Source organism: Somniosus microcephalus, chromosome 7 (genome assembly GCF_052327205.1).
Source record: "Somniosus microcephalus isolate GS21.2 chromosome 7, FLI_Smic_1.0, whole genome shotgun sequence".
Classification (NCBI taxonomy): domain Eukaryota; kingdom Metazoa; phylum Chordata; class Chondrichthyes; order Squaliformes; family Somniosidae; genus Somniosus; species Somniosus microcephalus.
In genome coordinates, this window is record NC_140993.1 from 26295712 (window position 1) to 26323616 (window position 27905).

Below are 27905 nucleotides of genomic sequence, written 5' to 3' on the forward strand. Positions count from 1 at the left end.
CAGGGGTCATAGTCTAAGGATAAGGGGTAAGCCATTTAGGACAGAGATGAGGAGGAATTTCTTCACCCAGAGAGTGGAGAACCTGTGGAATTCTATACCACAGAAGGCAGTTGAGGCCAATTCATTAAATATATTCAGGGAGTTAGATATATTTCTTAAGGCTAAAGGGATCAAGGGATATGGGGAGAAAGCAGGGACCGGGTACTGAGTTTGGATGATCAGCCATGATCGCATTGAATGGCGGAGCAAGCTTGAGGCGCCGAATGGCCTGCTCCTGCTCCTATCTTCTATGTTTCTATGTGATGTAACATTGCCAACTTTAGGACACACGTGGAGCCAGTCAATCAAGGGATGAGGAAGGCAAATTGGGAGGGTGGTGTGGGAACTAGCGCGGAGCCTTCTGGGAGGTGTAGTCCGACGGCCGCGGGCCTCCCAGGAGCCGGGCCGGGTGACGGACTACAATACCCGGAGTTCCGCGCGGCCCCCACGGCCGACGCATGCGCGGTGGCGGCCCGGGGGCTAGTGGAGGCAGCCGCCATCTGTATTTGCCGAACTGGAGCGTGGAGTCGGTGAGAGCTGCGAGCGGCGGCGGCCCGGAGGGCGGCATAAAGAGCAATATAACAAAAAAAAACACTTCTCAGCTCGCTCGGAAGGGGATGCGGGTTTTAATTACGGGTAAGAGGGGTGTTTTTAAAAATAAAAGGGATGGTGTTTTTCCTCCCCTCACACCGGAGCCGTGTGTCGCGGGGGAGCGGCCAAGGCCCGAGTTCAGGCGGCCCTTTAACCAGGGGGAGGAGAAGGTCTCTGCTCAGGGAGGAGGGCTGGTGCTGGTGCTGCAGGGTCACCCCGGCCTCAAGCAATGTCTGCCATGCCCTTTATAACCCAGCAAATCTAGAGTGGGTGGGTGCTGACTGGTATTCCTTCCCCAAGGTTAAAGAAAGAACAGACTTGCATTTATATAGCGCCTTTCACGACCACCGGACGTCTCAAAGCGCTTTACAGCTAATTAAGTACTCTTTTCCCCCCCCCCCCCACCCCCTGAAGTGTTGTCACGTAGGGAAAGGCGGCAGCCAATTTGCGCACAGCAAGCTCCTGCAAACTGCAATGTCATCATGACTAGGTCATCATGACTAGATCATCTGTTTTTTTTAGATTGAGCAATATATGTTGGCCCCAGATCACCGGGGATAACTTCTTTTGCTCTTCTTCCAATAGTGCCCGTGGGATCTTTTACGCCCACCTGAGAGGGCAGCCGGGGTACCTCGGTTTAACGTCTCATCCGAAAGACAGCGCCTCCGACAGTGCAGCACTCCCTCAACGCTGCACTGGAGTGTCAACCTAGATTGGAGTGGGACTTGAACCCACAAACTTTCTGACTCGGGTGAGGGTGCTACCCACTGAGCTTCTGGCTGTCACTTGAAGCATGTTAACAAGGGGGCGGAGGGTCCCTGCTCACGGCGAGCTGCTGTGAAAGGGTCACCCTGGCCTAAAGCAATATCTGCAATGCCCTTTATTAGGTTTGGAACAGATGGAGTGTCACTGGTATTCTTTCGAAGGTAGAGAGGGTACAGAGGAGATTTACGAGGGTGTTTGTTGCCAGGACTGAAAAAGTTTAGCTATGAGAAATGTAGAGGAACAGAGGGACCTTAGAGTGTAAGTCCACAGATCCCTGATGGTAGCAGAACAGGTGATTAAGAAGGCATATGGGATACTTTATTAGCTGAGGCATAGAATAAAAGAGCAGAGATATTATGCTAGAACTGTATAAAACACTAGTTAGGCCACAGCTAGAGTACTGCGTGCAGTTCTGGTCACTGCACTACAGGAAATATGTTATTGCATGAGAAGGTACAGAAGAGATTTATGAGGATGTTGACAGGACTGGAGAATTTTAGCTATGAGGAAAGATTGGATAGGCTGGGGTTGTTTTCTTTGGAACAGAGGAGGCTGAGGGGTGATTTAATTGAGGTGTGTAAAATTGAGAGGGGCCTAGATAGAGTGGATAGGAAGGACCTGTTTCCCTTAGCAGAGAGGTCAATAACCAGGGGGCATAGATTTAAAGTCATTGGTAGAAGGATTAGAGGGGATTTGAGAAGAACCTTTTTTTTTCACCCAGAGGGTGGTGGGGGTCTGGAACTCACTGCCTGAAAGGGTGGTAGAGGCAGAAATGCTCATCACATTTAAAAAGTACTTGGATATGCGCTTGAACTGCTGTAACCTACAGGGCTACGGACCATAGAAACATAGAAGATAGGAGCAGGAGTAGGCCATTCGGCCCTTCGAGCCTGCTCCGCCATTCAATGAGATCATGCCTGATCATCCAAATTCAGTACCCTGTCCTTGCCTTCTCCCCATATCCCTTGATCCCTTTAGCCTTAAGAAATATATCCAACTCTTGAATATATTTAATGAACTGGCCTCCACCGCCCTCTGTGGCAGAGAATTCCACAGGTTCACCACTCTCTGGGTGAAGAAATTCCTCCTCATTTCAGTCCTAAATGGCCTACCCCTTATCCTTAGACTATGACCCCTGGTTCTGGACTCCCCCACCATCGGGAACATCCTTCCAGCATCTAGTCTGTCCAGGCCTGACAGAATTTTATAGGTTTCGATGAGATCCCCTCTTAATCTTCTAAACTCCAGTGAGTATAAGCCCAATCGACACAATCTCTCCTCATACGTCATTTCTGCCATCCCAGGTATCAGCCTGGTGAATCTTCACTGCACGCCTTCCATGGCAAGAACGTCCTTCCTCAGATAAGGCGACCAAAACTGCACACAATACTCAAGGTGCGGTCTCACCAAGGCCCTGTACAACTGTAGTAAGGCATCCTTGTTCCTGTACTCGAACCCTCTTGCTACGAAGGCCAACATTCCATTTGCCTTCTTAACCGCCTGCTGCACCTGCATGCTTACCTTCAGCGACTGGTGCACAAGAACACCCAGGTCTCTTTGCACTTCCCCTTCTCCCAATCTATTGCCATTCAAATAATCTGCCTTCCTGTTTTTGCCACCAAAGTGGATAACCTCACATTTATCCACATTATAGTGCATTTGCCATGTTTCTGCACAATCACCTAACCTGCCCAAATTGTACTGGAGTTTCATGACCTCCTCCTCACAGCATACCTTCCCACCCAGCTTTGTGTCGTCTGCACATTTGGAGATATTACATCCAATTCCCTCGTCCAGATCATTAATATATATTGTGAACAGCTGGGGTCCTAGGACCGATCCTTGCGGTACCCCACTAGTCACTACCTGCCACTCGGAAAACGACCCATTTATTCCAACTCTTTGCTTTCTGTCCGCCAACCAGTTCTCTATCCAAGTCAATACCTTGCCCCCAATCCCATGTGCCTTAATTTTGCACGCTAATCTCTTATGCGGGACCTTATCGAAAGCCTTCTGAAAGTCCAAATACACCACATCCACTGGTTCTCCCTTATCTACTTTACCAGTTACATCCTCAAAAAATTCCAGTAGATTAGTCAAGCATGATTTACCTTTTGTAAATCCATGTTGACTTTGTCCGATCCTGTCACTGCTTTCCAAGTGCTCTGCTATTACATCTTTTATAATGGACTCTAGCATTTTCCCCACTACCGATGTCAGGCTTACCGGTCTATAATTCCCTGCTTTTTCTCTGCCACCTTTTTTGAATAGTGGGGTAACATTAGCTACCCTCCAATCCATGGGTACTGTTCCAGAGTCTATCGAGTTCTGGAAGATGACCAGCAATGCATCTACTATTTCTAGGGCAACTTCCTTAAATACCCTGGGATGTAAATTATCAGGCCCTGGGGATTTATCGGCCTTCAGTCCCATCAATTTTCCTAACACCATTTCCCTACAAATACTGATTTCTTTCAGTTCCTCCCTTTCATCAGACGCTATGTTCCCCGGCATTTCTGGGAGGTTATTTGTGTCCTCCTTTGTGAAGACAGAACCAAAATATGTATTTAGTTGGTCTGCCATTTCTTTATTCCCCATTATAAATTCCCCCGATTCTGACTGCAAGGGACCTACGCTTGACTTCACCAATCTTTTTCTCTTCACATATCTATAAAAGCTTTTACAGTCAGTTTTTATGTTCCCTGCAAGCTTACTCTCATATTCTATTTTCCCTTTCTTAATTAATCCCTTGGTCCTCCTTTGTTGAATCCTAAACTGCTCCCAATCCTCAGGATTATTGCTTTTTCTGGTCAATTTGTATGTCCTCTCCTTGGATCTTATGCTATCCCTAATTTCCCTTGTTAGCCACGGTTGAGTCACCTTTTTTTGTTTTATTTTTATGCCAAACTGGGATGAACAACTTCTGTAGTTCATCCATTCGGTCTTTGAATGTTTGCCATTGCCTATCTACTGTCAACCCTTTGAGTGCCATTCCCCAATCAATCCTACCCAACTCGCTCCTCAGACCATCGTAGTTCCCTTTATTTAAATTGAGGACCCTAGTTTCTGAGTCAACTACTTCATTCTCCATCTTAATGAAGAATTCGATCATATTATGATCGCTCCGACCCAAGGGGCCTCGTACAACAAGATTGCTAATTAATCTTTTCTCGTTACATAATACCCAGTCTAAGATGGCCTGATCTCTGGTTGGTTCCTCGACATATTGGTCCAGGAAACCATCCCGTAAACACTCCAGGAATTCCTCCTCCACAGTATTGTTACTAATTTGGTTAGCCCAATCTATGTGTAGATTAAAGTCACCCATGATGACTGCTGTGCCCTTATTGCACGCTTCTTTAATTTCCCTTTTAATGCCATCCCCAACCTCCACCTTACTGTTGGGAGGTCTATATACCACTCCCACTAATGTTTTTTTCCCCTTATTATTTCTCAATTCTACCCATACAGATTCCACATCATCAGAGCTAATATCCTTCATTACAATTGTGTAAATCCCTTCTTTAACCAGTAATGCTACCCCACCTCCCTTTTTTGCCTATTTTTCCTGAATATTGAATACCCCTGGATGTTGAGTTCCCAGTCTTGGCCATCCTTGAGCCACGTTTCCGTAATCCCAACCAAATCATATTCGTTTACCTCTATTTGCGCAGCCAATTCATCCACCTTATTACGAATGCTCCTCGCATTAAGACACAAAGCCTTCAGGCTTGTTTTTTTAACGCTGAAAACCAAGAGCTGAAAAGTGGGATTATCCTGGGTAGCTCTTTTTCAGCCAGCACAGACACGATGGGCGGAATGGCCTGTTTCTGTGCCATAAATTTCTATGATAGTAATTATTGCACATGGACTGATCTGAGTAAGATTTACATTTCTATAGCGCCTTTCACAACCTCGGGATGTCCCGACGTGCTTTACAACCAATGAAGTACTTTTTCTGAAGTGTTGTAATGGAGGAAACGCAGCAGCCAATCTGCGCACAGCAAGCTCCTGCAAACAGTAATGTGATAACGACCAGATAATCTGTTCTAGATGTTGATTGAGGGATAAATATTGGCCAGGACACCGGGGATAACTCCCCCGGCTCTTCTTCGAAATACTGCCATGGGATCCTTTACATCCACCCGAGAGGGCAGACGGGGACCTCGGTTTAACGTCTCATCTGAAAGACGGCACCTCTGACAGTGCGGCACTCCCTCAGCACTGCACTGGAGTGTTGGCGTAGATTGTTGTGCTCAAGTCTCTGGAGTGGGACTTGAACCTGCGACCTTCTGACTCGGGCAAGAGTGCTGCCCGCTGAGCCACGGCCGACGCCGAGCTCCCGCAAACAGCAGTGTGATAATGCTCAGACATTGGCCTGGATTTTGAGGTCAGTGGTGAAGGGACGGCGCTCGCCGCCGACCTTGAAAAGCTGCCCACAGTGACTTAGTCGGCTCTAGAGTGCCGATTTCCTCTATTCTGATGTAACTTTGAATCAGCAACAACAACTTGTATTTATTTAGCGCCTTTAACGTAGTCCCAAGGTGCTTCACAGGAGTGTTGTAATGAAATCTGTTTGTCTTGATCCTGTATTCGTTTTGCACTCATGTATATTACCCTCCCCACTGTGTATAGTTTCACTTCCTCTTTCCTGACTAACCTGGGAGGTTCCAGGTCTTGGCTCTTGGCTCCGCCCCTGACTTCTCTTACATAAGGATCCCAGGATCTGTATGACTCATTCCTGTGAACCAGTCGGTGTGTTGAGATGTTAGCTCTGATCTTAGTGATTAAAAGCCAACTTGTTTAAGTCTATAACTTCTAGTTTTGTGGTTATTGAAGGCCCATCAAGTGTTAAAAGAAAAAAAAATTGACACCAAGCCACAAGGAGAAATTAGGGCAGGTGGCCAAAAGCTTGGTCAAATAGGTAGGTTTTTAAGGAGCGTCTTAAAGGAAGAAAGAGAGGTAGCGAGGCAGAGGGGTTTAGGCAGGGAATTCCAGAGCTTGGGGCCCAGGCAACAGAAGGCATGGCCGCCAATGGTTGAACGATTATAATCAGGGGTCCTCGAGGGCAGAATTAGAGGAGCGCAGATATCTTTGGGTAGGGGTTGTGGGGCTGGAGGAGATTACAGAGATGGGGAGGGGCGAGACCATGGAGGGATTTGAAAAAAAGGATGAGAATTTTGAAATTGAGGTGTTGCTTAACCGGGAGCCAATGTAGGTCAGCGAGCACAGGGGTGATGGGTGAACGGGACTTGGTGCGAGTTAGGACACGGGCAGCCGAGTTTTGGATCACCTCGAGTTTACGTAGGGTAGAATGTGGGAGGCCAGCCAGGTGTGCGTTGGAATAGTCAAGTCTAGAGGTAATGAAGGCATGGATGAGGGTTTCAGCAGCGGATGAGCTGAGGCAAGGGCGGAGACGGGCGATGTTAGAGGTGGAAGTAGGCTGTCTTTGTTATGCTGCAGATATGTGGTCGGAAGCTCATTTCAGGGTTAAATATGACACCAAGGTTGCGGACAGTGTGGTTCAGCCTCACAGATGTTCGGGAGAGGGATGGAGTCAGTGGCGGGGACTGAAAACAATGGCTTCGGTCTTCCCAATTGGAGAAAATTTCTGCTCATCCAGAACTGGATGTTGGACATGCAGTCTGACAATTTAGAGACCGTGGAGGGGTCGAGAGAAGTGGTGGTGAGGTAGAGCTGGATGTTGTCAGCGTACATGTGGAAAATGATGCTGTTTTCTCAGAAGATGTCACCAAGGGGCAATATGTAGATGAGAAATAGGAGGGGGCCAAGGATCGATCCTTGGGGGACACCAGAGGTAACAATGCAGGAGCGGGAAGAGAAGTCATTGCAGGTGATTCTCTGGCTACGATTAGATAGATAAGAATGGAACCAGGCGAGTGCAGCCCCACCCAGCTGGACGACGGTGAAGAAGGATGGATTGGTCAACTGTGTCAAAGGCTGCAGACAAGTCAAGAAGGATGAGGAGAGATACTTTACCTTTGTCACAATCACAAAGGATGAATCTTGAGAGAGAAAAGAAAAATAAGAAAATTAACATTTAAAATAAAATAAAAAATCTCTGCACCAATTTACTGTGCGCACGAATGAGATTGAACAGTTTAATTGTTCCCTTTTCTGGGCTGGAGAGATTGAGTGGCAATGCAGGTCCATAAATCACCTAACTAAAAGGGTACTTGCACTGTTAAATCACAACCCTAACTTTCTGTGGTGAGTTTCATTGGCAATTAATGTACAAATCCAGTAATTTCATGAAACTCACGGGGAGCTTGAGGGCGAGCTGCCATTTTCGCAAGGCGAGTGGTGCAAATCATCCAGCAATATGTGGAGATTCACAATTCACTGCGTAGCTCTTTTTAAAAATTGAATTAGTTCCTGGGATGTGAGCATCGTTGGCAAGGCCAGCATTTATTGCCCATCCCTAATTGCCCTTGAGAAGGCAGTGGTGAACCGCTGCAGTCCGTGTGGTGAAGGTACTCCCACAGTGCTGTTAGGGAGGGAGTTCCAGGATTTTGACCCAGCAATGATGAGGGATCAGCAATTTTTTTACAATTCAGGATGGTGTTCCCATGCGCCTGCTGCCCTTGTCCTGCTAGGTGGGAGGTGCTGACAAAGAAGCCTTGGCGAGTTGCTGCAGTGCATCTTGTAGATGGTACACACTGCAGCCACGGTATGCCGGTGGTGGAGGGAGTGAATGTTTAAGATGATTAATGGGATGTCAATCGAGCCGGCTGCTTTGTCCTGGATGATGTCGAGCTTTTTGAGTGTTGGTGCTGCACTCATCTAGGCAAGTGGAGAGTATTCCATCACACTTCTGACTTGTGCCATGTAGATGGTAGAAAGGCTTTGGGGAGTCAGGAGGTGAGACACTCACCGTAGAATACCCAGCCACTGACGCGCTCTTGTAGTCACAGTATTTATGTGGCTGGTCCAGTTAAGTATCCTGTCAATGGTGACCCCCCAGGATGTTAATGGTGGGGGATTCGGCGATGCTAATGCCATTGAATGTCATGGGGAGGTAGTTAGACTCTCGCTTGTTGGAGATGGTCATTGCTTGGCACGTGTGTGACGCGAATATTACCTGCCACTTATCGGCCCAAGCCTGAATGTCGTCCAGGTCTTGCATGCGGGCATGGGCTGCTTCATTATCTGAGGAGTTGCGAATGGAACTGAACACTGCAGTCATCAGCGAACATCCCCACTTCTAACCTTATGATGTGGGGAAGGTCATTGATGAAGCAGATGAAGATGGTTGGGCTTGGAACACTGCCCAAAGGAATTCCTGCAGCGATATCCTGGGGCTGAGATGATTGACCTCCAATAACCACAATCAGCTTCCCTTGTACTGGGTGTGACTCCAGCCAGTGGAGAATTTTCCCCCTGATTCCCACCTGGAATTCAGCTCCTTTGTCCATGTTTTGACCAATGCTGTAATGAGGTCGGGAGCCGAGTGGTACTGGCGGAACCCAAACTGAACAACAGTGAGCAGGTTATTGGTGAGTAAGTGCCATTTGATAGCACTGTCGATGACACCTTCCATCACTTTTCTGATGATTGAGAGTAGACTGATGGGGCGGTAATTGGCCGGGTTGGATTTGTCCTGTTTTTTGTGGACAGGACATACCTGGGCAGTTTTCCACATTGTCGGGCAGATGCCAGTGTTGTAACTACTGGAACAGCTTGGCTAGAGGCGTGGCTAGTTTTGGAGCACAGTTCTTCAGCACGACAGCAGGGATGTTGTCGGGGCCTTTGCTGTATCCAGTGTGCTCAGACGTTTCTTGATATTTTCCTCGCCACAAGTTGTTGGACGATTCACTCATTAATAACGACGAACGCCATTAAACTCTCTGTTATTTTGGCAGCAAAATCTGGGCCAGTGTTTGAATAGTTTTCCTGAGATGGGTGAACATCCTTTAACGTCTGCGGTAATGCACTACTTCTCCCCAGTGTCCTGACTTCCAGTAACATCCTCTCTCTATCCTGCAGAAACAAACTTAACATCTTTCAACATAAATATGTACAAACACATTATAGTTTATATATACAAACTATACAAAAATAATTAAATATATAAAATGTCAATTACTATTGTAATATAATACTTAAATTTAAACTAATCATGGTAATTTGTGTATATTAGTTCACTAAAGGAATAAAACGAATTATCTAACACTTATAGCTTTGATCCATTATATTTTTAAGTCCATGCATAAACTATAAAATATCTCATGGAAAGAAAAGCAGCCTTAATCATCAGCTTAATGACTAGTGTTAGTCAGTGGCTCATTGGTAGACCCTTGCCTCTGAGTCCGAAGGTTGTGGGTTCAAGTCTCACTCCAGAGACTTGTCTCATCTGAAAGATTTTTGTGCTCGTTAAACCGAGGTCCCGTCTGCTCTCGCTGGTGGACGTAAAAGATATTTCGAAGAAGAGCAGGGGAGTTCGCCCCAGTGTCCTGGCCAATATTTATCCCTCAATCAACATCACTTAAATCAGATTATCTGGTCATTATCACATTGCTGTTTGTGGGAGCTTGCTGAGCATTAATTGGCTGCCATGTTTCCTACAACAGTGACTACACTTCCAAAAAAAAAGTACTTGGCTGTAAAGCGCTTTGGGCCATCCGGTGGTCGTGAAAGGCATGATATAAATGCAAGTCTTTCTTTTCTTTCCTTAGTTCAGTTAGGCTTAATGAGTTTTTAATCTGCTCTCCTTGTGTCCGAGAAGGTAGGTACTGCATAGCAGGTAATACCAGTTATAGTCAGGAGTCAAGGTTTGACATGTGGAAAATGGTGGCCCTACCGTGCAGCACAGAAGGCAGTGTAGGGAGTGGTCATTTTTGCTTTTAATTGGAAACTTGTTTTGTCCCAGACTTTATTTCAATTTTGTAAACTCAGCTGTTGAAATGAAGGAAGCCTGCAAATGGGCAGCACATTTTCCAGAGCGTTGGACCTAACCGCCTTCCAACAGTCCCTGTACTTTCATTGAGCAACTTCTGCATTTTAATGTTATCGTTCAGTTATAGTGACTGTAATCTTTCTGATAGCTTATTATTCCTTGAACTTATTTGCTGTATGATGCCTAACCATTTCAAGCTATTTTTCAGCAGTATATATTCTTGTACAGGAAACTTCGTGATATCCGGCACCGACGTGATGCCGATCTATGAAAACTTCCGGATAGACCAGCGCTAATGTTGAAGGATACGGAGGTTTTCATCTCCGTATCTGACAACAAACACTGTTGCTTAGCAACAGCTTGTAAACAGTCGGCCCGTACCTTGGAAGCGTCTCTAGCTTAGCAACAGCTTCAGAGAGGCTTTCCAGAGACTGACTGACTTTAAAAAATGCTAGGAGAAGAAAAAAAAACTAACAAAACGGCTGCTGATTTCTGCTGTTAGATCGAGGTTTCCGGCCATACAACCTCCGGATAAACCAAAGTTTCCTGTATATAGTTGTTCCTGCTGGTATTTGTAATTCATCCCTGTATCCAATCATGTTGTGTAACTTTGTTTTACGTGCCATTTCTTGTCATTCTTCCTGTGCCTCCCCCAACGCACCCAAATTTCATTGTGTACACTTAGCACACAATCTAGGCTAACAATGCAGTACTGAGTGATTTCTGCATTCTTGGAGGTTTGAGGTATTAAACTCCCTGTTCAGATGCAAGCAGCAGATCCCATAAAAGAAAGACTTAGATTTTTGTAGCACCTTTCATGACCACCGGACGTCCCAAAGCACTTTACAGCCAATGAAGTACTTTTGAAGTGTAATCACTGTTGTCGGAAATGCGGCAGCCAATTTGCACACAGCAAGCTCCCACAAACTGCAATGTGATAATGAGCAGATAATCTTTTTTTTTTACTAATGTTGATTGAGGGATAAATATTGGGCAGGACACCAAGGATAACACCCCTGCTCCTCTTCAAAATAGTGCCGCGGGATCTTTTACGTCCACCTGAGAGAGCAGACGGGGCCTCGGTTTAACGTCTCATCTGAAAGACGGCACCTCCGACAGTGCAGCACTCCCTCAGCACTGCACTGGAGTGTCGGCCCAGATTTCTGTGCTCAAGTCTCTGGAGTGGTGTAGAGATTAGGCCGATTAGTAGCTTTTCTCTAGTCTTCCAAATAATCAGGATCAACTGCAAACCAATATGGTGGGTTTAATCAGAGTTTAAGATGGAATATAACATGCTGGTGACCAGCAGCTGGTACCGGTCCCGATCGGACAGACTGCTGGCGTGCGTGAACAGTTCTCTGGCTTGTGGCCTCTCTCCCTCTCGTCTAGAACCTCCGAGTTGGTGAGCATGGGATCACTCTCGAGCATTCGACCAGCCCAACTTCTGCTTGGCTCTGCCCTCCACCGTCTGCACGGACAAGCCCCCACGGTGTTACTTTTATTCACTTTATAGGGGTTGGCTTGAGGCCAAATTATCGACAAGACCATTTAACCTATAGAGGTTCCCCATAAACCTCAGTACCCAATGTGGCATCAAGTTCTTTGTCTCGACTTCGAGATGAAGATCCTCCCTCCAGGAGGGGTCTTCACAATCATTACACATGCTTTATTGTTTATACGTTTTGAAGGCCTCCCTATCGGAATTTCTCTTACCTCCCTTGTCCCTGTCCTCCCTAGTTTGGAGTCAGATAAGCCATTCTCGGCCATCGGATGTTCGTAACTGCTTGTTATCAGTTATTTATGTTCATGCTGTTCATGCAGCTTTAGCTATGCAAAACTAACTATTGTATTGTCAGTCTATTGTACCATGGACTGGATCATTAAATTCCCAAAGATACCTTCTATTCTCATACACTGGTTAACTTACATATTTTAAAGCAGTTTTGTTAAACAAAGTCAAAATCCTAACTTAGGATTATAATATGGTTATTAGTAGTAATGGAAGAAATATAGGCATTGGGCCTTGGTTGGTTAAATTAAAGATACATAAAGCAACCTTCCTAGTACACAAACAGCAGACAGCTAGCCGAGAAGCAAGGTTATATGTGACCGTCACAGTGCAAAATGTTATAACATCCGCAGGGAACCAAAACATAAGCAGACTCTAAGCATCTATCTAGTTATTCTAACACTAGTCTGAAAGAGACTTTTTGACTCCAGTTCTAATACCATCTTGTAAACACAGCATTATTCGTGTCACAATTTTGTTCGCATAACCATATACATTTTGGATACCCCTGATTTCTAATGGTGGGACTCGAACCCACGACTTATCGCTGCTGTTTGTGGGACCACTCTGCACAAATTGGCTGATGTGTTTGACTACATTTCAGAATAATTATCATTGATTAAAGTCCCTGTAGGGTAGAAGGCCCAAGTTCCTCGGTCTGGGTCTCTCATGTAAGTGGAAAGGATTGGGTTTATTAATATAAAATGGAAGGTCAAACACATTCTATTGAAAGCGAAAGGACAGCATTCGGTATGTGGAATGACTGAAATAGGTGCAAAACTGGTCTAGTAGTCAAGGACTGAGAAATGTTTCTCTAACACTTCCCTGTTTTCTTTCCAGTTCTTCATCACTGAACCAGAAATTGTTAGACTGGAAACTTCAAAATGCAGCGGTACTTCGTTCAGGCTGTCCTCTGGCACTCGAAACGAGCTTGCAGTGCCCGACCATGTGTCACTCGCATATTTCCAGCTGCGTGTGGGAAAATGCCTCTTATACCACACCGCGGGCAACTCCTGCACACATCGTGGCCAGTCATTGCCTCCGAACAGAAAAGGCCAAATCTGCAGGAAGAACCCTTCTCCACACAGCTCAAGGGCATCGACCAAACCAAACTACAGGAGCCCAAGACTTTGCCGGGGAACGACCCACAGCAAGATACCTTGTCGGACTCGGTTCAGGAAACGTACTTTTCCCACACAAAACTGACTCAAGAGGCAGCAGCTGTGGAAACGGATCCCCTTCAGGACCCTTCAATCGGGCTCTTTCAACGATTCAAAAAGACATTCAAACAGTATGGGAAAGTCATGATCCCAGTGCATCTGCTAACGTCCACTATATGGTTTGGTACATTTTATTATGCAGCAATTAAGTAAGTAAGTTGCAAGTTATGTCCACCCGTGGGTTTTAAGCTTTCAAAAACTCTCTAGGTTGGAAACACCTATTTATTGGAGCCATCCTCCAAAATCTAGTACAGGAAACTTTGTGATATCCGGCACCGATGGGACCGAGCTGTTGCTGTCCCATTAAAACTGCCGGACAAACCAGCGCTAATGTTAAAACATACAGAAGCTTTTGAGCTCCGTATCTAGCAACAAACCCTGCAACAGCTTCTAAACAGTCGGCCGTAGCTTGCAAGCGTCTCTGTAGCTAAGCAACAGCTTTAGCTAGACCTTGCAGAGCCTGACTAGTGGGAAAAAAAAGCAATGAAAAGAAAAAAAGCTTACTGAACCGACTCCTGAATTTTGCCGGTGGCTCGAGCATTCCGGACAGTTAACCTCCGGATAAACCAAAGTTTCCTGTATTGGGAATTGTTTTTTATAAATTGCTCTGAGAATTTTATTTATTTTTAAAGCTAATAGGATTATGAGTTAAAAATTTGCCGAACCCAGAATCAGCGCTGTAAGCACCTCTGCGGTGAGACATAAGAACGTAAGAATTAGGAGCAGGATTGGCCATATAGGGCCCCTCGAGCCTGCTCCGCCATTCAGTAAGATCATGGCTGATCTTCGACCACAACTCCACTTTCCCGCCCGATCTTCATATCCCTTGGCTCCCCTAGAGTTTAAAAAATCTATCGATCTCAGCCTTGAATATACTACCACAGCCCTTTGGGGTAGAGAATTCCAAAGCTTCACAACCCTCTGAGTGAAAAAATTCCTCCTCATCTCAGTCTTAAATGGCTGGCCCCTTATCCTGAGACTATGCCCTAAGAAGGCAAATGGTATGTTGGCCTTCATAGCGAGAGTGTTTGAGTACAGGAGCAAGGATGTCTTGCTGCAGTTGTACAGGGCCTTAGTGAGACCACACCTTGCGTATTGTGTGCAGTTTTGGTCGCCTTATCTGAGGAAGGATGTTCTTGCCATGGAGGGAGTGCAGCGAAGATTCACCAGACTGATACCTGGGATGGCAGGAATGACGTATGAAGAGACATTGGGTCGATTAAGCTTATATTCGCTAGAGTTTAGAAGAATGAGAGGGGATCTCATTGAAACTTATAAAATTCTTACAGGACTGGACAGACTAGATGCAGGAAGGATGTTCCCGATGGCGGGGGAGTCCAGAACCAGGGGTCACAGTCTAAGGATAAGGGGTAAGCCATTTAGGACAGAGATGAGGAGGAATTTCTTCACCCAGAGAGTGGTGAACCTGTGGAATTCTCTACAGACAGTTGAGGCCAATTCATTAAATATATTCAAGAAGGAGTTAGATATATTTCTTACGGCTAAAGGGATCAAGGGATATGGGGAGAAAGCAGGGACAGGGTACTGAATTTGGATGATCAGCCATGATCTCATTAAATGGCGGAGCAGGCTCGAGGGGCCGAATGGCCTACTCCTGCTCCTATCTTCTATGTTTCTATGCCCCCCTAGTTCTAGACACTCCAGTCAGGGGAAACAACCTCTCCGCATCTGCCCCTGTCAATCCCCTTCAGAATCTTGTATGTTGCAATGAGATCACCTCTCATTCTTCTAAACTCCAGAGAGTATAGGCCCAATCTACTCAATCATCACAGGACAGCCCCTCTCATCCCAGGAATCAATCGAGTGAACCTTTGTTACACCGCCTCCGATGTGGAGACCAAAACTGTGCACAGTACTCCAGGTGTGGTCTCACCAAGGCCCTGTACAATTGTAGCAAGACTTCCTTACTCTTATACTCCAACCCCCTTGCAATAAAGGTCAACATGCCATTTGCCTTCCTAATTGCTTGCTGTACCTGCATGCTAACTCTGTTTCCTATACGAAGACACCTAAATCTCTCTGAATACCATTTTAAAAATATTCTGTTTTTCTATTCTTCCTACCAAAGTGAATAATCTCTCATTTCCCCACATTATATTCCATCTGCCACCTTATTGCCCACTCACTTAACCTGTCTGTATCCCATTGCAGCCTCTGTGTTCTCCTCACAGCTTACTGTCCCACCTACCTTTGTATCATCAGCAAACTTGGATACATTACACTCATCCCCTCATCTAAGCCATTAATATATATAATAAAAATAGCTGAGGCCCCCCAAGCACTAATCCTTGCTGTACCCCACTAGTTACAGCTTGCCAACCTGAAAATGACCCGTTTATTCTTGCTCTGCTTTCTGTCCATTAGCCAATTCTCTATCCATGCTATCAATCCCGTGAGCCCTAATTTTGTGTAGCAACCTCTTATGTGGCACCTTATCAAATACTTCTTGAAAATCCAAATACACTACACCCACTGGTTCCCCTTTATCTACCCTGCTGGTTATAACCTCAAAAATTCAACATACAGGAAACTCTCGATTTACCTGCACCTTAATAACTGGAAATCTCTGTTAACCGGCAAAATTCAGGAGTAGGTTCAGGTAAGTTTTACTTCATATTAGTGGCCGTTCCTGGATCTGTGGCTGTGTAACCGGGGTTCCTGCACCTGTTGCTAAGCAACAGGGACGCCTGGATCTTGTGGCCGGGGTTCCTGCACCTGTTGCTAAGCAACAGGGATGCCTGGATCTTGTGGCCGGGGTTCCTGCACCTGTTGCTAAGCAACAGGGATGCTTGGTCTGTGGCCGGGGTTCCTGCACCTGTTGCTAAGCAACAGGGAAGCCTGGATTTGTTGCTGTGTACGGAGCTCTCGTACCTTTTACTATACCTCTCTGTAATCTGGACTTTTTGATAAACCGGCACCACGCCGGTCCCGTCAGTGCCGGATTTTAAAAAAAAGTTTCCTGTATTTGTCAAACACAATTTCCCTTTCATAAATCTGTGTTGACTCTGCCTAATCATAATATTCCAGATCATCATAGCTCGCGTTTTTAAAAAAAATTCTCATGTCACCTCTGGTTCTTTTGCTAATCACCTTAAATCTGTGTCCTCTGGTTACCTACCCTCCTGCCACTGGAAACAGTTTCTCCTTATTTATTCTATCAAAACCCTTCATGATTTTGAACACCTCTATCAAATCTCCTCTTAACCTCCCCTGCTCTAAGGAGAACACTCCCAGCTTCCCCAGTCTCTCTACATAACTGAATTCCCTCATCCCTGGTACCATTCTAGTAAATCTCTTCTGCACCCTCTCCAAGGTCTTGGCATCCTTCCTAAAGTGTCGTGCCCAGAATTGAACACACTGCTGAGGGCTAACCAGTGTGTTATTAAAGTTTAGCATAACTTCCTTGCTTTTGGACTCTCTTCGTCCATTCATAAAGCCAAGGATCCCATGTGCTTTTTTAACGGCCTTCTCAACTTCAAAGATTGGTGTGCGTACACCCCCAGGGGTCTCTGTTCCTGCACCCCCTTTAAAATTGTACCATTTAGTTTATATTATCATAAACAAATTGATCTGTTGAGTTGACAAATTCCGATCTTTGTTGCTCAAGGTGAGGTGTGGTGGTGGGGGGGTGGGTGGAGAGCAAGGCCTGACATCCTTATGGTTGACTGTGTGTCAGGGAAACAGAACCCAAAATACCTCTCTCCTACCGTCATTTGCTGCACTCCGTGTGTTCCTGCCGCTCGCCTCCTCCCTGACCCTTTTTGTGCTCTCAGGTACATCTTGGTTTTATGAGAATAAAGAAAAGATCTTGCATTTCTATAGCGCCTTTCACAACCTCAGGAAGTCCCAAAGCACTTTACAGCCAATGAAGTCTTGTTGTAATGTAGGAAACGCAGCAACCAATTTGCGCATGGCAAGCTCCCACAAACAGCGATATGATAATGACTGGATAAGCTGTTTTTAGTGATGTTGGTTGAGGGATAAATATTGGCCAGGACACCGGGGAGAACTCCCCTGCTCTTCTTCGAAATAGTGCCTTGGGTTCTGTTATGACCACCTGAGAGAGCAGACAGGGCCTTGGTTTAACGTCTCATCCAAAAGACGGCACCTCTGACAGTGCAGCACTCCCATAGCACTGCTGGGAGCGTCAGCCTAGATTTGTGTGCTCAAGTCCCTGGAGTGGGACTTGAACCCACAACCTTCTGACTCCGAGGCGAGGGTGCTACCCACTGAGCCACGGCTGACAGTTAAAGTATTTAAGGGAAAACTTGCACTTTCAGTACTCCTGACACGTGCCGGATTAACAGATGGAAAATATCAGCTTGGGCACGTGCAGTTTCTCTGAGCCTCTGGCATGTGCCAGGAGCACACAAGCCAGAAATCTACCCGTTGGAGCACTTAGTGAGTTTTCTGACTGATGGGAGGAGATTTTCAACTTGCTGCCCGAGAGTAAACTGGTGTTGTCGACCCACCCTGTTCCGCCACCCGCCCCATTATTATTTCAATAGTAATGAAAAGCAGGCGGTTTCTAGAACAGGCAGGCAATCCGCAACACCTGCTTTACACCTGGGCAGCAAGTTGAAAATCTACCGCATAATCTTTAATAAACCCAAACAAACACAAATGACCTCAATAGTCAGTAAATTCAGTTACTCAAGTTTCATATATTAAAAAAAGGTTGACATTTTTTTAAACTGAATTCTTGGCAAAAAACAAACGCTGGACAATCTTCAAACCGCACTTGTTCTAATTACAACTATCTATCTGTAAGAAGTTCATGCTAGAAAACATAATTTGTCATGCTAGAAAACATCATTTGTCAATACATTTAAACATTAACTTGCCCAAAAATAGAAGCCGGGAATTTCCTTGGAGCTGCTGGACTTGAGTTTCCGCCACCGCTTCCGGTGACGTAGCAGGGAGTAACCTCAAGGTCATTTGCAGAACTCCGTCTCCAGTTTGTTTCAGTAGTGATTTTGGAAAAAGCACGAAACTCAAATCCTCAGCAGATGAGACGCAAACGCCCTGTGCCCTGCGACTTGTTCGAATGCACAGATTGCATGTTCGGACATCCTGCAAGCTCTAGCTGGTTAGAATACGGAGGTCAAAATATCCAGTCTGAGCCCAGGCTTTCAAGACGTGTGTTGTGTGCCCTTGGGTAAAAGCCTTTTAAGGCATAAAAGGAGATTTAAAATGTAATCATATAACTTTCTTGACATTTTAATTTTATTTAAAACCTTAATTTTTTTTAAAAAGGCCGGGCAAAAATGTTTCCAAAAAAATCATTTTGAATGATTCGATTGGTTCATGAATTGTGGCTTTGAAAGTTGATGCAACAAAATAGGGAAATAATGACCTACAAATTTACAATTCAAAAAGTTCAACGTGTGACCAAAAATTATGACCCCAGCAAGTAACGTTTGTCGATGGGAAAAATATGCCCTACCCAGGATTTTTAATAAAATAACAAAATATATGCAGTCGTAGTTGTAGTCCAAGTTGTAAATAATTAAAAATGGTAACTAGCAGTAAAAAAGTTTTAATTTTTGTTACAAGATTTTCTTTCCTCCCCTTTCACAGTACCAATCAGTACAACTGTACAATGCTCCACAAATTGTACAAGGAATGGTACTGCTGGAGGATGAGTATCAATAAAACCAGGCATTTAAGTGTGGGAGCCGCACTGAATTTATCTAAAAATATTCTGGTAATTCGACATGATCTATATTCACACACAGTCTTAAGTTTTTTTTGTGGGGTGGTGGAGGAAGTGAGTGGTGGGGGGAAGAGAAGAGGAGGTGTACTTTCATGCATAATGGATAAAACAACTTGGCATTAGACAGAAAGTTGGTCTGATATTATGAAGCTACAGCAGTGACAGTGACCAAGAGCCTACCCAATGTCAAAAGTTCCTCGTTAGTCCTGTTTTTTTTGTTTTGGTCGATCAAACCAGTGGTTTGAAGAAAAACTTCGATTTGGAATATTAAAAGTTCTTTGCAATTGTCACTGTGCAGCACCCTTCTCCAGTCAGGAAGGGGACATTTACTCCCAAGATTGGAGCTTGCTGCACAGGGAAGCACGACCAGAAACGGTGCACTTTACTCTACCTCGGTACCTGCCCCAATTAATATTTTTCAGTTTTGTACTCTTTCATAGAATCATAGAAACTTACAGGAGGCCATTCGGCCTGTTGCGCCTGCACTTAGACCCACATCCTCGCCTTCTGTCCGTAGCTTCCTCATCCTCAAGTACCCGTCCAACTCCCTTTTAAAATCATTTATGGAATCAGCTTCTACCACCTGTTCAGATCCCGACAACTGAGTGAAAACATTTCTTCTCCTCTCCCTGGTTATTGATTCACATGCCAGAGGGAGTCATTGGTCCATATTTATTCTTACCAAAACATTTCATCATCTTGAAAATCTCTATTACAATTCACAATTCAAATCGCTTTATTGGCATGATAAGTTACATCTTATGTTGCCAAAGCATCAAAATACATTTATGGTTGAGCACATAAACGCAGTTCTATTCATACAGTGTATAAACAGGTATATCCCTGAGTGTATAAATATACATTCGCATTGTTTATATATATTCATTTCTTAGTTTACTGGTTGTCCCTCTGTTCATGGCAAGCTGTAACATAGTGTGCCGCCAGTGTTACACAGCTTCTCTCTTCTCCCAGTAGGAATGGGAGTTTTTGGTTGTCATTCAGATTTCTGAATTCAGGGCATATTTGTGAGAATTTTTGGTAGAAATTCTCCCTGATGTCCTGATATTTTCCACAGGCTGTGAGGAAGTGCATCTCTGTCTCCACTACTCCCTGACTGCAGTGAGAGCATATCCTGTCTTCTCTTGGCAGCCTGGTCTGCCTGTGTCTGCCTTTTTCGATCGCTAGGCTATGTTCGCTAAGTCTGTACCTTGTCAAGGTTCTTCTCCGTTTGTTATCCTTTACCATGGTCAGGTAATCAGCTATGTTGTATTGTCTGTTTAGGGCCAAGTAGCAATTGAGTTTGCTTTGGGTTTTTGTTGTTTCTGCCCAATATGTCAGATATTTTTCCTTTTGCTTAGCGACGATTGTGTTGGGTCGAATTCTTTGTGTTACCCTGTCACTGTCCTGGGGCTGGTTATTGTTAGTATTGTTAGTAGTTACTTCACTGAGTCCCAGGACTAGTTGACTGAGGGTATTCTTCTTTATGGTCAGCTCTTGGCATTTCAGGGCGTCATAGTGATAGCATTGGGGGTTGCTCATTTGTAGGTGATTCCAAAATTTGGTGGCTCTTTTTTGGATAGTGATTATTAATGGATATTGGCCTAGTTCCGCCCTGCATGCATTGTTTACTGTTTTCCATTGAGTCCGGAGGATACTTTTACAGAATTCTGCATGTAGGATCTCAATTGGGTGTTTGTCCCATTTTGCGAATTCTTGTTGAGTTAGCGGTCCCCATACCTCACTGCCATAGAGTGCAATTGGTTCAATTACTGATTTGAAAATTTTGAGCCAAATGCTAATTGGGATTTCTATTTGGATTGATTTTTTGATGGCATAGAAAGCCCTTCTTGCTTTCTCTTTCAGTTCATTCACAGCCAGTTTGAAATTTCCCGTAGAACTGATTTTTAAGCCCAAGTATGTGTAGTTAGTGGTTTGTTCAATTTTGGTTGTTCCTACTGTGAAATTTATTTTGGGTCCCTGATGTTTGGATCTTTGCTGGAACACAAGGACTTTGGTTTTTTGGGGATTTATTGTCAGGGCCCAAGTCTGGCAGTACGACTCCAGCAGGTCCAGGTTCTGCTGTAGACCCTCTTTAGTTGGTGACAGCAGAACCAGGTCGTCTGCATAGAGGAGGAATTTAACCTTGGATTCATATAGGGTGAGGCCGGGTGCTGTAGATTGTTCAAGTAGTTTTGCCAATCCATTTATGTAAATATTAAAGAGTGTCGGTGAGATTGGCGAGCCCTGCGTCACCCCCCGCCCCTGTGGGAAGTATTTTGTTTGTTTGTCTCTATTAGGTCACCTCTTAACCTTCTCTGGTCCTAACTTTTCCAACCTTTCCTCGTAACTGAAGTCCCTCATCCTCCTCTGCACCCTTTGTAAGTCTTTCCTGAAGAGTGGTGCCCAGAATTGTCCACAATACTCCAGCTTTTTTTTTATACGTTCCTGGGATGTGGGTGTCGTTGGCAAGGCCGGCATTTATTGCCCATCCCTAATTGCCCTCGAGAAGATGGTGGTGAGCCGCCTTTTTGAATACAACTGAGTGGCTTGCTGGGCCATTTCGGAGGGCGGTTAAGAGTCAGCTGTGGGTCTGGAGTTGTGTATAGGCCAGACCGGGTAAGGACGGCAGATTTCCTTCCCTAAAGGTCATTAGTGAACCAGATGGGTTTTTACGACAATCCAGTGGTTTCATGGTCACCATTACTGAGATACTAGCTTTCCAGATTTATTTAATTAACTGAATTTAAATTCCACAACTGCTGTGGTGGGATTTGAACTCGCGTCTCTGGATTACTCGTCCAGTAAGCTAACCACAATGCTACCGTTCCCGTAAGGTTTATAAAGTTCTGTGTTGTCTCCTGAGCACTTTATTTATTCCTACAACATCCCTCTTTAATCAAAGCCCCCATTATTAATCTCGTTTGTGTATTACAGTATTCCAGTTGACTGGGTTATCCAATGAAAGGTTCAGTAACTGTTGCTCATTAAGTAGTTACAAATAATAGTTTTCATCAATTGAATTTCCCTTTTTTTAAGTCCTGCAGCATTTGGAGTCAGTGACGCACAGCACCAGAATGTGAGCTTTTGCCCAATGTTTAGCATCTGTTGTTTCACTGTAGGTCAGGCACTCCACTGCACAAAAGGGGACCAATTAAAGGGATAGCCATCTCCTGGTAACTCTTGCACAGTCCTGAGCACCCAAATAGGGCATGGGCAACCATCCTCGTCATTTGATGTATATTTCCCAGTAAGACACGGTTCGAAAAAGGAAGAGAATTACTTTTATAAAAAAACCAGAAAATTGGAAATAAATGAATTACGTTCAAAAATTGCGTTTAAAAGTAACTCCACGGCCAGTATGTGTTCAGTGTAGTACTTGCACTGTGGTGATCAGCGCACTGCTGTATTTATTAAAAGTAAAATGGAGTTTTCTTTTTTGAAAAAGACACATTAGATGCTGAAAAAAACTTCTTTTTATTTTCAGAGGTATTAATGTGACTCCGTTTCTCGAGTTTATAGGAGCACCGAAAACTATAATACATATTTTGAGTCATTCTCAGAGTGGACATGCATTGACTGCTTATGCATTGTATAAGGTGAGTAACGTGTTAAATTGAGCAGGGTTTTGCATTGCTAGTAACTTGTTGATCTGCTGCACTGTATAGTATTTACAGCACAGAAACAGGCCATTCGGCCCAACGGTTCCATGCCGGTGTTTATGCTCCACACGAGCCTCCTTCATCTAACCCTATCACCATATCCCTCTATGCTTTTTGCCGCAACCACTCCCTGTGGTAGCGAGTTCCACATTCTCACCACTCTCTGGGTAAAGAAGTTTCTCCTGAATTCCTTATTGGGTTTATTAGTAACTATCTTATATTGATGGCCCTTAGTTGTGCTCCCGCCCACAAGAGGAAACACCTTCTCTACGTCTATCCGATCAAACCTTTTCATAATAAATCTATCGGGTCACCCCTCTGTCATCTCTTTTCTAGAACATACGAATTAGGAGCAGGAGTCGGCCCCTCGAGCCTGCTCCGCCATTCAATAAGATCATGGCTGATTTGATTACTCCACATTCCCGCCTACCCCCGATAACTTTTCACCCCCTTGCTTACCAAGAATCTCTCTACCTCTGCCTTAAAAATATTCAAAGACTCTGCTTCCACCGCCCTCTGAGGAAGAGAGTTCCAAAGACTCACGATCCTCTGTGAGAAAAAATTTCTCCTCATCTCTGTCTTAAATGGGCGACCCCTTATTTTTAATCAGTGACCCCTAGTTCTAGATTCTCCCACAAGAGGAAACATCCTCTCCACATCCACCCTGTCCAGACCCCTCAGGATCTTATGTTTCAATCAAGTCACCTCTTATTCTTCTAAACTCCCAACAGATACAAGCCTAGCCTGTCCAACCTTTCCTCATAAGACAACCCGCCCATTCCAGGTATTAGTCTGGTAAACCTTCTCTGAACTGCCTCCAATGCATTTACATCCTTCCTTAAATAAGGAGACCAATCCTGTACACAGTACTCCAGATGTGGTCTCACCACTGCCCTGTACAACTGAAGCATAACCTCCCTACTTTCTGTATTCAATTACCCTCGCAATAAACGATAACATTCTATTAGCTTTCCTAATTACTTGCTGTACCTGCACAGTAACCTTTTGTGATTCATGCACTAGGACACCCAGATCCCTCTGCCTCTCAGAACTCTGCAATCTCTCACCATCTAGATAATATGCTTCTTTTTTATTCTTCCTGCCAAAATGGACAACTTCACATTTTCCCACATTATACTCCATTTGCCAGATCTTTGTCCACTCACTTAACCTATCTATATCCCTTTGTAGCCTCCTTATGTCCTCTTCACAATTTACTTTCCTACCTATCTTTGTGTCATCAGCAAATTTAGCAACCATACCTTCGGTCCCTTCATCCAAGTCATTTATATAAATTGTAAAAAGTTGGGGCCCCAGCACTGATCAATGTGGCACACCACTCGTTACATCTTGCCAACCAGAAAATGACCCATTTATGCCTACTCTTTGTTTCCTGTTAGCTAGGAGAAAAGAGCCCCAATATAATAGCAAAATACTGTGGATGCTGGAAATCTGCCTGTTCAATCTTTCCTGATAGGTATAACCTCTCAGTTATAGTATTGTTCTAGTAAAGCTTTTTTGCACCTTCTCTAGTGTCTCTATATCCTTTTTATAATATGGAGACCAGAGCTGAGTTTATAATTTGTTTTTTTAAATCAGGGTAGTGTTTGGGTCTTATTTTGTTACAACAACAACGACTTGCATTTATATAGCGCCTTTAATGTAGTAAAACGACCCAAGGTGCTTCACAGGAACAATTATCAAACAGAATTTTGATCTGTTAAGTGGCTAGGCAGACAAATGGCGAATGAAATTTAATACTGATGAATGTAAAGTACTGTACTGTGGAAGAAGGTATAAGGAGATAATACAATTAACATAGGGAGACTTGGAGAGATGGCCGAGAGTGACAGTAACCTTGTCACTTTCAATGTCCAGACAATGTGGAGAAGCCTAACCAGATCACTGGCGTGAGGGTGGGGGGGGCAGTAATGTGTTCTTTGGCACCCATCGCACTGCTGTGCATCAGCTCCTAGCATTATGGGATGCTTGGGCCTGTTCATTGACCCTGTGTGAGGCATATTAAGAGCCAGCGTACCTGTTGTGCACTAGGCTCATTAAGGTCCTGTTTTTAAAAAAAAAATGTAAGTAATGCTACGCACCATTAAGTGTTCACAGCACCTGACCAGTGCTCCAGATATTCAGCATTTATATCAAATCACGTCACTCCCCTCAATTTGGGTCTTGCAGTGTTTTGCTGTTGATCTGTTTGCCTCTTACTGATTCACTGCCTCCCATGCTGCATTGCTGTAGTGGGAGACCGTTACTGGAAGTTCGCCGAGAGCGCTTGAGCTTCACCAGATCTGTTCCTGTTTTTCCCAGGGAACAATAAGAGGTGTTTTGGGCATCTCTCTGGGCATTCCTCCGCTTGCAGTTTGAAGAGGAGACCGGTGCATTTGCATCTCGATAGAGCAGTGAGCCACCCATCCTTGTGCTTCTGCAGCCACACCTGAGAAACAAAGTTTTTTTTTTTTTTATATTGCCCACCTCTAATTGCCCTTTGATACAACCGAGTGGCTCGCTGGGCCATTTCAGAGGGCAGTTAAGAGTCAACCACATTGCTGTGGGTCTGGAGTCACATATAGGTCAGACTGGGTAAGGACGGCAGATTTCCTTCCCTAAAGGGCAAACCAAATGGGTTTTTATGACAATCTGGTAGTTTCATGGTCACTAGCTTTTTATTCCAGATTTATTTAATTAACTGAATTTAAATTCCTCAGCTGCCGTGGTGGGATTTGAACTTGTGTCTCTGGATCATTAGCCCATTAACGTAACCACTATGCTATCATACCCTTTAATATCAGGAACTGCTCTCCAGGTGACTACGGCCTTGATTTTCTTTTTAAGCCATTGGGTCTTTCCAAGCAACAGGAGGAGATAGTTGTCAAATCTCCCAACTTGGAGTACAACTTGCATTATGTAGGGGTGGGAAGCCTCGTTTTGCTGGCTCCCACAACTCCTCAACTAACCCATGGAAAACAGGCAGCGACATCATCTGGCTGGATTTCCCAAAGTGCTACCCCTTTAATGAACAGAATGTGGTTTCACTCCAATCCAGTGTAGCTACCTGTGACCAGTGGGAACTGAGCTGTGCATGTGCTACTCTGGAGTTGCCATGATCTATTTCATGGCAATCCATGGCATAGTTATTCATGGGCCATGGCGGTGGACCAAGGCACCCACTGCCTGGGGAAAAACCCATAGACAAGAAATGAAAAGCTGCATAATGAGGCATACTGTGCTACCAGAATCTTGATGGAGCATGCCATCAGCATCCTTCTTAGGCAGTCCCTCGGGACCGAGGATGACTTGCTTCCACACTAAAAATGAGTTCTCAGGTGACTGATGAGTCCAATGCGGGACCTACAATCTCTGTCACAGGTGGGGCAGACGGTGGTTGAAGGGGTGGGTGGGTTGACATGCGCTCCTTGCGCTTGGCTTCCGCTTGCTCCCGGCAAAGGGACTCGAGGTGTTCGGTGCCTTCCCAGATGCTTCTCCTCCACTTTGTGCGGTCTTGGGCCGGGGATTCCCAGGTGTCGGTGGGGATGCTGCACTTTTTCAAGGAGGCTTTGAGGGTGTCCTTGAAGCGTTTCCTCTGCCCACCTGGGGCTCTCTTGCCATGTCGGAGCTCCGAGTAGAGCGCCTGTTTTGGGAGTCTCGTATTGGGCATGCGGACGATGTGACCCGTCCATCGGAGCTGATCGAGCGTGGTCAGAGCTTCAATGCAGCATCGCTTAGAATTGCTACCAATCGGGGAGTGCTGCAGTGCAACCCGGCAACAGTGTCTAAAATTATTGCCGCCTGTTGTGTTTTACACATTTGCCCTGAAAAAAAAAAAAGTCCTTGCTGTAGAGCAAACAGCAGAAGACTTTTCAAGGAAGTTACAGTTTTGTGAAATTAATACTTGACACCCCCATCTCTTTCCCCCCCCCCCCCCCCCTTCAGTAAAACTCATGGCTATCTGACGATACAATCTACACTTATCAACTTCTATTTTTGGTCAGGATTTATGTGTGTTTTATTATCCCTGGCTAACCGTGACATTCAGCCCTGCATCTTTACAGGATCTGACTTTTCAAATCTTTAGAACTTCTACTGTATATTAATTTTTTTTTAAACTTTTCTATTCTATAGCTTGCCACACCAGCCAGGTACACTGTCACTTTGGGAGGAACGTCCTTTGCAGTTAAGTATCTCCGCTCTCATGGCTACTTGTCGACACCACCTCCCATGAGGGGATACATACAGGATAGAATGGAGGAAACCAGAGAGCGATTTTCAGAAAAAATGGAAGAAACAAAAGAACTGCTAGCTGATAAAATACAAGAAACCAAAGACATGGTCTCCTTTAGGAAGAAAAAAGAATAAATCTGCGGACGACAAGCTTAAAAAAAAATTCCAGCCATTTTAAATTTGAAAAATCTACCACCTCTTCTGATTTTCGAAGTGGTGATGGTGTACACTTTGTGAAGTAACACTGTAAACTTTTGCTATCTAGGAATTGCCAATGGTTTGTTGCGGTACAAAGTACTGTTGAAACTGTTTTCGAACAACTAGATAATTTTGGGGTGTAACCTTTTAATAACGTGGGGTGGTGGTGAAAGGTAACCAAAAAATGGGAGTTGCCTCTCGACAGATTTCCTATATCCAGCAGTGTAAGGAGAAAAGGAAATACTGCAGATTATTCTTGTACTGTAGCCACTAAATAGTCTGATTTAACTTTAGAATATTTCAAAGTAGTTCAAAACCCTGGTTGTATACTGTAATACCTTTTAAAACCATTTCAGTCACTGACTGTCTGGACTGTCTGCTGAAGAAATTCTATTGTGTGTAATGTGATGACTTCAAAAAAAATAAAATACAATCACTTCTAATATGAATCACTTAAAAATAAGTGGTCACATTTCAGTGATTTTCAGCATGGCTATAGATGTGAATTACTAAATGCTGGCTATTTCTGAGCTGCAATCTGAAGCTGACCAGCACACTCCACTCTGCAAAGTTCCCTGAACAAGCAATTGAACTCTGACTGACCTGCATCAATGTTTACTTAAAGAAGGGACACTACCCACCTTAACAGAATAATATATTGTGCATTACATGGTATAACACTCCTGTCATAACTATTTCAAGGGTGCAATTTCTTGCTGAGCAGGGAGGGAAGGATCAACTAATGAGGTGCTGTACC

At 44.6% G+C, this 27905-nt stretch overlaps 1 protein-coding gene across 3 annotated transcripts; it reads left to right on the forward strand.

Annotated features, from left to right (window-relative positions):
• The first annotated feature begins 461 nt into the window (after positions 1-461).
• On the forward strand, positions 462-27642 carry mims1a (mitochondrial inner membrane scaffold 1a). 3 transcript variants are annotated; one of them, XM_085992304.1, is made up of 5 exons: positions 462-675; positions 1216-1381; positions 12942-13470; positions 22543-22654; positions 26852-27642. In XM_085992304.1, exons 3-5 carry the CDS (start codon positions 12986-12988, stop codon positions 27083-27085), a joined length of 831 nt encoding a protein of 276 aa, XP_085848430.1. In that variant the 5' UTR covers positions 462-675; positions 1216-1381; positions 12942-12985; the 3' UTR covers positions 27086-27642. The 3 variants fall into 3 exon arrangements, with proteins under 3 accessions (XP_085848430.1, XP_085848429.1, XP_085848431.1); XM_085992303.1 differs by lacking the exon at positions 1216-1381 and having other exon boundaries at positions 463-675; XM_085992305.1 differs by lacking the exon at positions 1216-1381 and having other exon boundaries at positions 468-569.
• Positions 27643-27905: the final 263 nt, after the last annotated feature.

Bases quoted from the DNA above. Each gene is read 5' to 3' on its own strand.
- mims1a (XM_085992304.1), top strand. From the start codon at position 12,986: ATGCAGCGGTACTTCGTTCAGGCTGTCCTCTGGCACTCGAAACGAGCT. The intron at 13,471-22,542 runs GTAAGTAAGTTG...TTTTATTTTCAG, and splicing joins TTTTATTATGCAGCAATTAA to AGGTATTAATGTGACTCCGT. The intron at 22,655-26,851 runs GTGAGTAACGTG...TCTATTCTATAG, and splicing joins CTGCTTATGCATTGTATAAG to CTTGCCACACCAGCCAGGTA.